The sequence below is a fragment of the Esox lucius genome, chromosome 22 (assembly GCF_011004845.1).
Source record: "Esox lucius isolate fEsoLuc1 chromosome 22, fEsoLuc1.pri, whole genome shotgun sequence".
Lineage (NCBI taxonomy): Eukaryota > Metazoa > Chordata > Actinopteri > Esociformes > Esocidae > Esox > Esox lucius.
Genome location: NC_047590.1, coordinates 1,426,770 through 1,439,616, shown reverse-complemented (window position 1 = coordinate 1,439,616; position 12,847 = coordinate 1,426,770). Strand labels below are relative to the sequence as shown.

The following is a 12,847-nucleotide window of genomic DNA, read 5'->3' as shown; positions in this document are numbered from 1 at the left end:
ACAGCTACATAATGTGACAACAGCAACATAATAACAACAGCTACATAATATGACAACAGCTACATAATATGACAACAGCAACATAATAACAACAGCTACATAATATGACAACAGCAACATAATATGACAACTGCAACATAATATGCTAACGCAGTGTTTCCTGATGAAAGCGTGCACATTCAAGCCGAAGAGTACCCAGATTATTCAAATAAAAATTATGATTTAAATTCATTAATGCTATGGAAGAATATAGCATATATCCCCTTAGGTCGCTTGAACTGACTTTGGGAAAAGCTAGCTTTTAGTGATGGTATACATAGTACTGTATATTGTAGGACAGAATTGGTATACAAAGAACTATATATTGTAGGACAGTGATGGTATACATAGTACTGTATATTGTAGGACAGTGATGGTATATATAGTACTATATATTGTAGGACAGTGATGGTATACATAGTACTAAATATTGTAGGATAGTCATGATATGCGTAGTGTTGTGTATTGTAGGACTGTGATGGTATACGTAGTTCTGTGTATTGTAGGACTGTGATGGTATACGTAGTGTTGTGTATTGTAGGACTGTGATGGTATACATAGTGTTGTGTATTGTAGGACTGTGATGGTATACGTAGTGCTGTGTATTGCAGGACTGTGATGGTATTCATAGTGCTGTGTATTGTAGGACTGTGATGGTATACGTAGTGCTGTGTATTGTAGGACTGTGATGGTATACATAGTGTTGTGTATTGTAGGACTGTGATGGTATACGTAGTGCTGTGTATTGTAGGACTGTGATGGTATATGTAGTTCTGTGTATTGTAGGACTGTGATGGTATACATAGTGTTGTGTATTGTAGGACTGTGATGGTATACGTAGTGCTGTGTATTGTAGGACTGTGATGGTATATGTAGTTCTGTGTATTGCAGGACTGTGATGGTATTCATAGTGCTGTGTATTGTAGGACTGTGATGGTATACGTAGTGTTGTGTATTGTAGGACTGTGATGGTATACGTAGTGTTGTGTATTGTAGGACTGTGATGGTATACGTAGTGCTGTGTATTGTAGGACTGTGATGGTATACATAGTGTTGTGTATTGTAGGACTGTGATGGTAACATAGTGTTGTGTATTGCAGGACTGTGATGGTAACATAGTGTTGTGTATTGTAGGACTGTGATGGTAACATAGTGTTGTGTATTGTAGGACTGTGATGGTAACGTAGTGTCGTGTATTGTAGGACTGTGATGGTATACATAGTGTTGTGTATTGTAGGACTGTGATGGTATACGTAGTGCTGTGTATTGTAAGAGAGACAGTGAAACAACAGGTACCTTGAATCCTATTATGAAGACACTGAGAATGTCCAGCACAGTCAAACCGACCTCTGTCGCCACATTTCCCATCAGCACAGCCTGGCTGGACACATCTGAATCGCAGTGGTACACTGCCAACACAAACACAGGTGAGCATGCAGTGGAAAACTAGGGGGCGACAATGAGAGCAGAGGTGTAATGAGATCCTGTAAAATTGCTGCACTCTGCTCACTTAATTTTACACTAAATACGCCTCCAACATTCACTTGACAAACTGTAGACACACTGCCATCTAGACTTACTGCCAAAACTGGGGGTTTTCAGGGATTCCCCTATGCAAATTCGCATGTGAAATTTACTTTTATGTTCAAGCTGATAATCAGAATCCAACCACTCAAATTCAACAAGACAATTTAGGCAGAGTACATACCCTCCAAGTAAAGAGTCCAGGGCAATAACTACTTCTAAAGGGTTTTGACCAATTAGACTTACTGCTAAAGGGTTTCGACCAATCAGACTTACTGCTAAAGGGTTTCGACCAATCAGACTTACTGCTAAAGGTGTGAGCATTTTCCGGACTGCCCAGCTGCTGTAGACGGGCATGTAGAAGCCCTGCCCTGTTACGAAAAACAGGAAGAGTACAAGACTTCCTGTCAACCACTACAGGGCTCGCCCCTTCCTGGCTCCTATTGGACGAGAAAGATAATTAGTAACACTAGCATAGTTCAGCCAAGAAAATCTAAAATGATGTTTTTATCCTTTGGCGTGTGCGGCGTCTCTGACTTATACTTAGCATTTAGCTAGCATACATGGCTAATAATATGGACAAAGAAATATAAGCTACATAGTTTTCCTGCTAATGATTTATTGCAAGAAATCTATTTAACTTTGTACCAATCATTACCAAGTTAAACATAGGGAATTTGTGCATAGGTAATGTTAGCTAGCTACAAAGTACGCTGTGCCAAATTATTAAATAAATGCTAACTAAACATCCTGGCTAGTCAAAGTTTATATAAAAGGTCTGGCAGATAATTAATGTAAACTAAACACAGACCTTTCCCTGTCCACTTTCAAATTGTCTAACAACTGCACTGGCTAACTTGCTAACTAGGGAAACGATAACTGGCAAACACAGGCAACATTTTGACTAGCTAATTATATTGCTGGCAAGCATTTCGTTCATATCGATGCTTTTATAGTTACCAAATGTGAGGCTAAACAATTTATGAAATCATCAGTAAACTTTAGTATTTCTCTTCTCATGAATGTGGAAATAAGTACAACAGGAAGAACACTTTGTTAAATTTCTGTTTATGTTTATACTTATAATACTGGAAAGTGTTTTGATATTGACATACATGTATTGTCAACAATGTATATTTTTTGGATGAGTAAGTCCATAACTACTATTATGGCTCCTGCAAATTACTAAGGCAGCCAATGAATTATGGGGTATGACATTTTACACAAAAATCTGAACATGAAGCCAAAATGCATGAAAACAAAATATCCCTTTAATCCTCCCATCCTTTGTATTCCCATTTTTTACATATCACCTATAGATACCAGTAGGACACCAGAGATGTTTAGAAAGGTGTTGGAAATCTCATTGGTCAATAAATGGAAGAACTTATAAAGCTCCGCCCATCCACATTTCGACCAACTGCAATCCTGCATTGTGTGGTTGCTAAGTTACCATCACAAAAACCTATTATAGAAACTCAGGGTATGAGTCAAGAAACTGGTCATTTTCTTTGAAAGTACTTAACTTCCAAAACAACTGGATATGACAAAGAAGTTAAATAGCTCAGATCTCTGAGGGTTCTGCTTCTTGTTCATGTAATTTGTGCAAATGTGCCCAAATTCACTCCCTAAAGGAGGATGCTCCTTCTCCCAGAATTCCCCAGAAAGTACCCACACAACCCATTGACATCACAGGGAAACATAACCAGTTGCATTTAATACGATTGCAGGTTCCAATCTTCCCCAAAAGTATCTCTGGTGACACTGTGAAGGTGAAAGATGTGGCGCGGAGATGCTTTTTGGTGTCAACATGAACCACAGCACACAGGTCCTGAAGACGGGGGACAGTGGGAGGTCAGGAGCAGGGCCAGAGATATGACAAACTGTCCCAGGGACATACAGGCTGACGGGGTTAGAAGACGGAGGATAGGGACACAACATGCGTTAAGTGGAAAGGTGTCAGTGGACAGGTCTTACCCAGGCAGGGAGGTGAAGCCATGTAGGATATTAACTAGTTAACGACTCGCAGCATCACAGCCGAGAGAACACACACCAAGAAAATTAGAGAGAAGTCACCACCATCGCCTTTAAGCACTGTTAATCATCGGCCATTGGTTAAAAGAAACTGTACTCCTTCAAGGCAAAACAAATGCAGTAATGACTGACACAGCGGTCAGAAAGGTTTACCTTGCAATGACTCTTTTCCCCAGGTACCTGAACTGATAGAGACACACTCTGCAGGAGACACAAATACACTGTATAGTTAGATGCTAAACGACTTAAAGATTATGGACACTAGCTAACTTGACAAGTAGACTGCAACTTTTAGTGCCATCCAAGGGTCAAAATCTGCCACACAGTACTTCCAAAACTGTTGGACTTGTTAGGTACATTTTCATCTGGCCTATTCTGGAAAAAACTATCCTCTGGGTTAAGGTTAGTGTCTAATTTAATATCCACACCTGATGATATTACTTACTCTAACAGTGTGAAGAAATCCATGAGCTCAGAAGGAGAGGCCTTACTCCAGTAGGTGAACAAAGCCTCTGAGAAAATACACAAGAAGAGGTCAAAACCTAGATAAGCATTCTTTACCAGAGCCAGACCCTTTTCTGTTGATATACTGCACTCGTATGCACTAGTATGCACTAGTATGCATTAGTATGCACTAGTATGCACTAGTATGCATTAGTATGCACTAGTATGCACTAGTATGCACTAGTATGCACTAGTATAACAGTAGTGCACTTCAAAAGGGCAAGGGTTCCATTTGGGATTCAGAATTGGTCTCACCCTCGGACATGCTCTTGAGGATGTGCAGGAAGCACATCAGCAGGTTTTTGATCTCGTCCCGGTCTAGTTTTTCACCACGCAGAAGAGAGCTGCCCAGAGCTGAGGAGCACTGGTGCTGTAGGGGGAGAGAGGGAGGCATGAGAGGGCCGGTCCTCACAATGTCAGGGTGCAGACCCAAAACAACAGTACGAAAAGGTATGATATGAAAATGTACGGATTCACTACAACAAGTTGCTCTGTATAAAAGTGTCCACTAAATGACTTAAAGCAAAAGGTGGAAGGAGTGAGATAGACATTCAGGCTCAAATAAAAACACAAACATCTCAGAGAATGAGAATGAAAGAACTAGTCAGACAGAACTAGTCTAATGGAATCTCAAAGAGAATGGAGATCTTCGCTGAAGCCACTTCTGAACCAGGATATAAATTCCTGCAGTTCACATTCATGTCCATTAGAGGACACCAGCACAACACACTCACTCCCTTCTAAGGGACACAGCAAGGAGCAACAGGCACACAGAGTTCAGAAAACTACCCAGACATCTCCAGGGTGGACTGAAAACTGTGTACAGTGGCTCTACTGGGGCTGGGGGAGGTTAGTACTTGGGGAGGGACTACGTCTTCCTCAGCCCCCTGTCTTAATCGGTCCGGAGGTGCCGGAGGGCCACACAGAGGGGGCAGCCTGGGTGCTGGCTGGGGGGGCAGACCCAGCCTGGAGGCAGATAGCAGAGAGAAGTCCATTGTGATCCTCTTAGCTGCACGGCTCAGAGGGGCGGAGTCTTCTGGCTCGGAGGGGAGGAGCATCACATTGACAGAGTCTCCTAGTCAACATGTCCTCCTGCTGGGACACCTTGGACACTGTTACAGTGGTATCTAGAACATACTTTTGGTTAGAGAGGGAGCGGCAGACAGAGGGAGAAAGAGGGAGAGGAGGGAGAGAGAGAGAGACACCAAGACAATTCCATTGGAACCGAGCCTTAGAACAAGACAGAACACATTCCCAGACAGCACCTTTTCCGGAGAGTTGGTTCTGTCGCTGCTCTTGTCCAGCAGACTGTTCCCAGAGTCCGTGCTGATGAGAGACCCTCTGGACTCAGCATGGTGGGTGAGGGTTAGAGAGGAGTTGGTGCGGGTGCCGGATGAGGCCATCCCACTGATCACACCAAACACTTCCTTATGGAGGCCATTGTCCAGTGAACCACCTGGCCTCGAGGGCACGGCCATGGAGACATTACCCGGCACAGAGTCGTCTCTCTCATTCTAGAACCACAGGAAGAGAAGAACCACATCATTCTAGAACCACAGGAAAAGAAGCACCACATCATTCTAGAACCGCAGGAAGAGAAGCACCACATCATTCTAGAACTGCAGGAAGAGAAGCACCACATCATTCTAGAACCGCAGGAAGAGAAGCACCACATCATTCTAGAACCGCAGGAAGAGAAGCACCACATCATTCTAGAACCACAGGAAGAGAAGCACCACATCATTCTAGAACCGCAGGAAGAGAAGCACCACATCATTCAAGAACCAGAAGAAGAGAAACACCACATCAGGACCAGATATACACAGCAAGGCTGACTTTTGAGTTGATGTTTTATTAGGTGAACAGGATCCACAAGTAATAGCCAATGTCATTCTTGTAGGTTCCTTACAATACTGGGTTTTTGAAACCTTAAGTAACCTGTTACCTGACTGTTGTTGGGGAGCAGGGAGGTCTCCTTGATGTTGAGCCTGTGGACGTTCTCCTGAAGGATGCCAAAAAGTGGCAGGTAGAGTGTGGCCAGTCGGGCCTGCTGGCTCTGAAACAACAACACATCCCTCTTATGTACTTTTAACCATAGCCCTGTTATATATTCTTATAACCCTAACCATGTTATATAGTCTTATAACCCTAACCATGTTATATAGTCTGATAACCCTAACCATGTTATATTGTCTTATAACCCTAACCATGTTATATAGTCTTATAACCCTAACCATGTAATATAGTTTGATAACCGTAACATTGTTAAATAGTCTTATAACGCTAAACTTGTTATATAGTCTTATTACCCTAACCATGTTATATAGTCTTATAACCCTAACCTTGTTATATAGTCTTATAACTCTAACCTGGTTAAATAGTCTGATAACCTTGTTATATAGTCTTATATATGTTATATGTAGCTGGGATTATTTCCATGGGCCCTAGAACCAGTACAATAGAAATACAACAATATTAGGAACATTTTATTATTTATTTCAGTAATAATAAGCAATAAAATAAAAAAAACATATTTAACATTTTCTTTTAGTGCAGTTGTATTACTTATTTCTAAAAATTGCATCAATTTAGCTGTGTTTTTTACTTTCACAGCCTTTATCAAGGGTACAAATCATTTTGGAGGACAAAATATAGAACGCGGCATCAATCATTGAAAACCGTTTTCAGGCCTTTAAATGACTTTTTCTTAATAACTTTCAGTCTAAATAAAGGCATTTAAATGAACCCAACAGAACCAAGTCACTCACTTTGGCCTGGTAACGCTCATCAAAGGTGTGTTTGATCATCAGACTCTTCAGAACATGGATGGACTGCTGTCGGACCTCACGGCCCTCCTGCAATGCCCCACCCACCTCCCGCAGAAGAAGACCAACCAGGAAGTGGTTTTGACAGAAGTCCTCAGACAGAGAGTAGTCCAACTGAAGGTCTGAGAGGAACGTGAAACATTTCAAATAAATATGGATATATACAATTGGCCTTTCAAAATGTTAACAGGTATGTTTTGTTCTTTCAAGTGTATCTTAAAATGCTTGAGAGAAAAGAGATAGAAAGAGTCTCTCTCTGTAATATACCTGGGAATAGAGTCTCTCTCTGTAATATATCTGGGAATGGAGTCTCTCTCTGTAATATATATGGGAATGGAGTCTCTCTGTAATATATCTGGGAATGGAGTCTCTCTTTGTAATATGCCTGGGAATGGAGTCTCTCTCTGTAATATGCCTGGGAATGGAGTCTCTCTCTGTAATATACCTTGGAATGGAGTCTCTCTGTAATTTACCTTGAAATCTCTGGATCCTTCCTTTGCTGAAGGGCATCGGCAAGTTGAGGGGCACGAAGTGTTCATGATTACACACCACCCGCAGAAACTCCAGTTTAAACTCATACAGGGTCTGGGAGTGAGAACAGGGAGAGGGGGAGGGCAAAGAGAGGAGAGAAAGGGAGGGTGGGGTGAGAATATAGGCCAGGTTCTAAGGTTCTAATTCTTAGGTTACCTTGGGCTCTCCTGGTTCTATGTCTCTAAGTCTTAGGTTACCTTGGGGTCTCCTGGTTCTATGTCTCTAAGTGTTAGGTTACCTTGGGCTCTTCTGGTTCTATGTCTCTAAGTGTTAGGTTACCTTGGGGTCTCCTGGTTCTATGTATCTAAGTCTTAGGTTACCTTGGGGTCTCCTGGTTCTATGTATCTAAGTGTTAGGTTACCTTGGGGTCTCCTGGTTCTATGTCTCTAAGTGTTAGGTTACCTTGGGGTCTCCTGGTTCTATGTCTCTAAGTCTTAGGTTACCTTGGGGTCTCCTGGTTCTATGTCTCTAAGTCTTAGGTTACCTTGGGGTCTCCTGGTTCTATGTCTCTAAGTGTTAGGTTACCTTGGGGTCTCCTGGTTCTATGTATCTAAGTGTTAGGTTACCTTGGGCTCTCCTGGTTCTATGTCTCTAAGTGTTAGGTTACCTTGGGGTCTCCAGGTAGGAAGCAGTTGATGTAGTTGTTGATCTGTTTGAAGACGAAGCCTCTGTCCATAAAGGTGAAACAGCGCTAAGTGAAAACAGACAGATTGGATGCATTTATTTTTTTGTGTTTGCAACTAAACCTAAAATTGCTTCCAAAATAATAATTTGTCTTACTGTTTGGAAATTAAATAACAAATATTCGTATAAAGTATTAAAGTAATGAAAATAATTAGAGGGGAGTTTGTCTAATACCTTGATGAAGATGGCCAGGCTGTGGTTGGCATTGCGAGCCGTGTCCAGGTTGTCTTTGTATTTCTGGGTGATGTGAGGCATCAGCATGTGGATCAGAGTCTCTACGGTGTGGTGGAACGAGGCTGAAAAACGCTGATTTCTACACAGTTTGACTTTACCGCTCACAATCAGGTAATGGGCCATGGACTTCACCAGCACTTCCAGAAAATACCATGAATACTGCAATACAAAATGACAAAAAACGTCAAAATGCCGGATCTCTATAACAGCAGGAAGCATTTGATTCACTCAAGTCAACAGTGAGTAAGCAGTAACAGCAGGTTGTAGTAACAGACCTTAAGCAGTTTGTTGCAGGCAAGGATGTCAGTGGAAGGCTTGAAGATGGTTGTCATGGCTTTAGCCAGCTCCTCGTGCACACACTTAGGAGTAGAGACCCCACCTGTTGAGTACTGCTCTGGCGTGAACACAAACTGCACAGACACAAGGAGGGGGGGTGGATGAAGACAGTCAGGAAGAAAGAGGGAGTGAGAAGGAGAGAAAGAGAGGTCACTATGACTGGTGAGGAGATTCAGTTTTACAGTAGTATTTGATTTGAGGTCAGTATTACTGGTGAGGAGATACAGTATTACAGTAGTATTTGATTTGAGATCAGTATTACTTGTGAGGAGATACAGTATTACAGTAGTATTTGATTTGAGATCAGTATTACTGTTGAGGAGATACAGTATTACAATAATATTTGATTTGAGGTCAGTATTACTGGTGAGGAGATACAGTTTTACAGCAGTATTTGATTTGAGGTCAGTATTACAGGTGAGGAGATACAGTTTTAAAGCAGTATTTAATTTGAGGTCAGTATTACTGGTGAGGAGATACAGTATTACAGTAGTATTTGATTTGAGGTCAGTATTACTGCTGAGGAGATACAGTATTATTGTAGCATTTGATTTATAGTTGTTACTACCTTACAATATGATGGGGTAGTTTCATACTTGTATTTGATGATATATTACCTTCAGATGATATAGTATTACCTTTAGATGGTTTAGTATTACCTTCAGACGTTATAATTCTACCTTTAGATTATACAGTATTAACTTCAGATTAAGTATTATTTACTCCAGATGGTATAATCTTAACTTCAGATTATATATTATTAGTTTTAGATGGTCTGGTATTACTTTCAGCTGATATAGTATTACCTTCAGATGGTATAATCTTACCTTTAGATAATAGAGTGTTATCTTCAGATGATATAGTATTAAGGTGTAGTATTAAAGTCCTACTGTACCTTAACATATGATCTGAGGTGGTGTTCCAGTCCTTCCTCGTGACACTGAGCTACAATATGAACCATCACCCTGGAAAGAAGGAACCAGCAATTAAACAAACCGTTTTACCCCTAAACAACCTAATTTAAATTTCACCTTGTGAGAATCAAAGAGTCAGAGCAAGGCCCACAGGAGATTGAACGCATTTGTATTAGCCACGGGTGATCGCAGCTAATGACTGTATGTTTGACATTATAAAAGGCTTCCATACAGATGAGGCCAGGATGAAAGACTGGGAGTTTCATCGGTAACCGTGGTTACCATTGCCTGACTGGCAGGAGAACTGGGACCTCAAATGTTCAAAGGCTGAGTTCTGCCCCCTCTTAAGAAATAAAAACTGAGTTCCTTAAAAAGATGCATTCCACGGTTTTGGTCCACTGGTTGTAGAATTGTACCTTGGTGGACACCACTGAAGTCCCTGAACGTAAACTGTGTCATGTACTGTATGACCCAATCTGTGCCCCATCAAAACCACTGACTTTCAAACATAGAATTGTGAGAATACATGTAGAATATGATAATTTAAACAACATATTACACAAAACGTTATGCAGCCAAATTGAGCTCAAATGTGTTGACTGTAAGAAAAGAAAAACACAACTCAAATATTTAATAGTATGAAAAACACTAAATTCAATCGTATGAAAAGAATTATTCCAACGTGCTAAAAGTGTATGCCAAAGTCATCAAATGGATGTTCGCGTCTTCGTAAGATTTCTTCGTTCAAAGTTTTTTTCACATTCGCTTCTTAAGTTATGAGTCTCTATTGGCGTGGAGGCGGGGCTTTATCTGGGCATTGAATTCTCGATTTTAGCCTTTCCACGCACTGCTTTCCCAATACAACTTATACAAGAATTGTATAAACTAGGCCTAGGCTGAATATGTACATTTAAACATAATAATAAACTGCTATTCCCAGGTTGTATCGATGTCACTGTTGCCATGGTCACAGACTAAGATATTGATGAAAGTTTAACGTGTTCTGGTGACTGAAGTGAAACAGGGGCCAATGACCATTTGCTCTAAGCATAATGGTTTGGAAACAGCACAGCAAAAAAAGTCCAGTTAATAAGCTAAGTATAAACTTTTACCGCATTATAATTTAGTTTTTTTGCCACCCAAATAACGGCAAATTTTTTTACATTATGAAGTGTATATAGTAAATGAACATCGATAGTTATTAATTAGTTAAATAAACCATAGTGCACACTTTAGACTGTGCGCTGATAGGCCTGACAAGCCGTGAGTTTTCCATGTTTTATCTAATCCTGTCACCCTGGTTACCTTAACCTGAGTGGAGATTATTTTGGGTATAGTGCCTCCATAAGCAGAACACATTAAACTTTCATCCATATTTGTGTCTGTGACCATGGCAACAGGGACGTTGATGCAACCTGGGAATAACAGTTAATTATTCTGTTTAAATGTACACATTTAGCCTACCTTATACAATTCTTAAACTTCTCTCCACAGGTTGCATTGGCAAAGCAGTGCATGGAAAGGCTATGATTTCCACCTTATAATGGTGTGATTCATGACTATTCAGGTGCGAGAATTCAATGCCAGGATAAAGCCCCGCCTCCACGCCAATAGAGGCTCAAAACTTGGTTTTGAGAAGAGACGACTTGAATGAATGCAAAAAAATTATATGTGAAAAAAGCATGTTTGAACGAAGATGTTTTAAGATCGGAGGCGAAGATCCATTTCATGATTTGGGCATACACTTACCCCGTTTGAATATCTTTTTTTAATTCGACTTAATTTAGTTTTTTCTTACGATGAAATATATTTTTGTTAATCTTGCTTTCATTTTTATTTTCAAGAAATATTTCAGTTACCTTTTTATTTTCTAACGGTCAATACATTGGAGCTCAATTTGGCTCTACAAAAAGTAAGGCAAAAAAAAACACGGAAACAATTTCAGACCTATTCACACATAGCGGCTAACTAAAGTTTCTGCCAACATTTCCTCTGCAACAACCAAAGTCAAGTGTATATCGGTCTCCCTATTGTCGCCAGGGAAACCCTCACCTGATCACGTTAACCGCCACCTCCTCCTGAGTGGTTCTGGTCAGAACACTGAACAGCTGGTTAAGTATGGTCGGTAGAAAATTGACCATCACATGACCCTGCATGGCGTGGAGACTCTTCAGGTATTTGATGAGCTCCTGCTCCGGGGACCCCAGGAGAGGATCAGAGGGATCAGTGGTAGGACCGTCCAGAACACACTCCATATTCTGCCAGTGGTGGAAGAAGTTGTGGAGGTGTTGATCCTGGAGAAATGAAGACCCAGACCATAGAAGGTTAGGGCTAACAATATACCCAACACCCCAAGATAATGCTTGAAATCTTATGTGCAAACCTTTAGGACTGCCTGACAGAATAAAGACCTAGAACTGGTCCAAGTGAGCTCTTTCAGCAGCCTGTGGTGAGGTACAGACCTGTGTGTCTGTGGTGAGGTACAGACCTGTGTGTCTGTGGTGAGGTACAGACCTGTGTGTCAGTGGTCTGTGGTGAGGTACAGACGTGTGTCAGTGGTGAGGTACAGACCTGTGTGTCAGTGGTCTGTGGTGAGGTACACACCTGTGTGTCAGTGGTCTGTGGTGAGGTACAGACCTGTGTGTCAGTGGTCTGTGGGGTGGTACACACCTGTGTGTCAGTGGTCTGTGGTGAGGTACACACCTGTGTGTCAGTGGTCTGTGGTGAGGTACAGACCTGTGTGTCAGTGGTCTGTGGTGAGGTACACACCTGTGTGTCAGTGGTCTGTGGTGAGGTACAGACCTGTGTGTCAGTGGTCTGTGGGGTGGTACACACCTGTGTGTCAGTGGTCTGTGGTGAGGTACAGACCTGTGTGTCAGTGGTCTGTGGTGAGGTACAGACCTGTGTGTCAGTGGTCTGTGGGGTGGTACACACCTGTGTGTCAGTAGTCTGTGGTGAGGTACAGACCTGGGTGTCAGTGGTCTGTGGTGAGGTACAGACCTGTGTGTCAGTGGTCTGTGGTGAGGTACAGACCTGGGTGTCAGTGGTCTGTGGTGAGGTACAGACCTGGGTGTCAGTGGTCTGTGGTGAGGTACAGACCTGGGTGTGGACCGTAGAAACCAGGTGAGTTGAAAGTTTGAATAACGGCTTCCCTCCATCCACCCATTTTATCTCTGGACCAGAATGCTGAAAGTAAGGAAGTAAGCAAACAGAAATATTATT

The 12,847-nt window shown here is 41.6% G+C and overlaps 1 protein-coding gene across 7 annotated transcripts in view; it reads right to left on the bottom strand.

Annotated features, from left to right (window-relative positions):
• The window catches only part of LOC105020077 (dedicator of cytokinesis protein 9), a 57,590-nt gene that overhangs the window by 19,779 nt on the left and 24,964 nt on the right, over positions 1–12,847 (bottom strand). For 5 of the 7 annotated variants that reach the window (XM_029116749.2, XM_034289617.1, XM_029116746.2 and 2 more), the window contains 15 exons: positions 12,725–12,811; positions 11,678–11,919; positions 9,607–9,676; positions 8,651–8,785; positions 8,316–8,534; positions 8,065–8,148; positions 7,400–7,511; positions 6,870–7,048; positions 6,047–6,157; positions 5,367–5,615; positions 4,357–4,471; positions 4,043–4,109; positions 3,751–3,798; positions 1,870–2,003; positions 1,336–1,448 (listed from right to left, as the gene is read on the bottom strand). In XM_029116749.2, the coding sequence (XP_028972582.2) occupies positions 1,336–1,448; positions 1,870–2,003; positions 3,751–3,798; positions 4,043–4,109; positions 4,357–4,471; positions 5,367–5,615; positions 6,047–6,157; positions 6,870–7,048; positions 7,400–7,511; positions 8,065–8,148; positions 8,316–8,534; positions 8,651–8,785; positions 9,607–9,676; positions 11,678–11,919; positions 12,725–12,811 (1,965 nt within the window). Of the gene's footprint in view, positions 1–1,335; positions 1,449–1,869; positions 2,004–3,750; positions 3,799–4,042; positions 4,110–4,356; positions 4,472–4,492; positions 5,616–6,046; positions 6,158–6,869; positions 7,049–7,399; positions 7,512–8,064; positions 8,149–8,315; positions 8,535–8,650; positions 8,786–9,606; positions 9,677–11,677; positions 11,920–12,724; positions 12,812–12,847 lie in introns of those variants that run through there. The other 2 variants (XM_029116752.2, XM_029116751.2) reach the window with 2 other exon arrangements.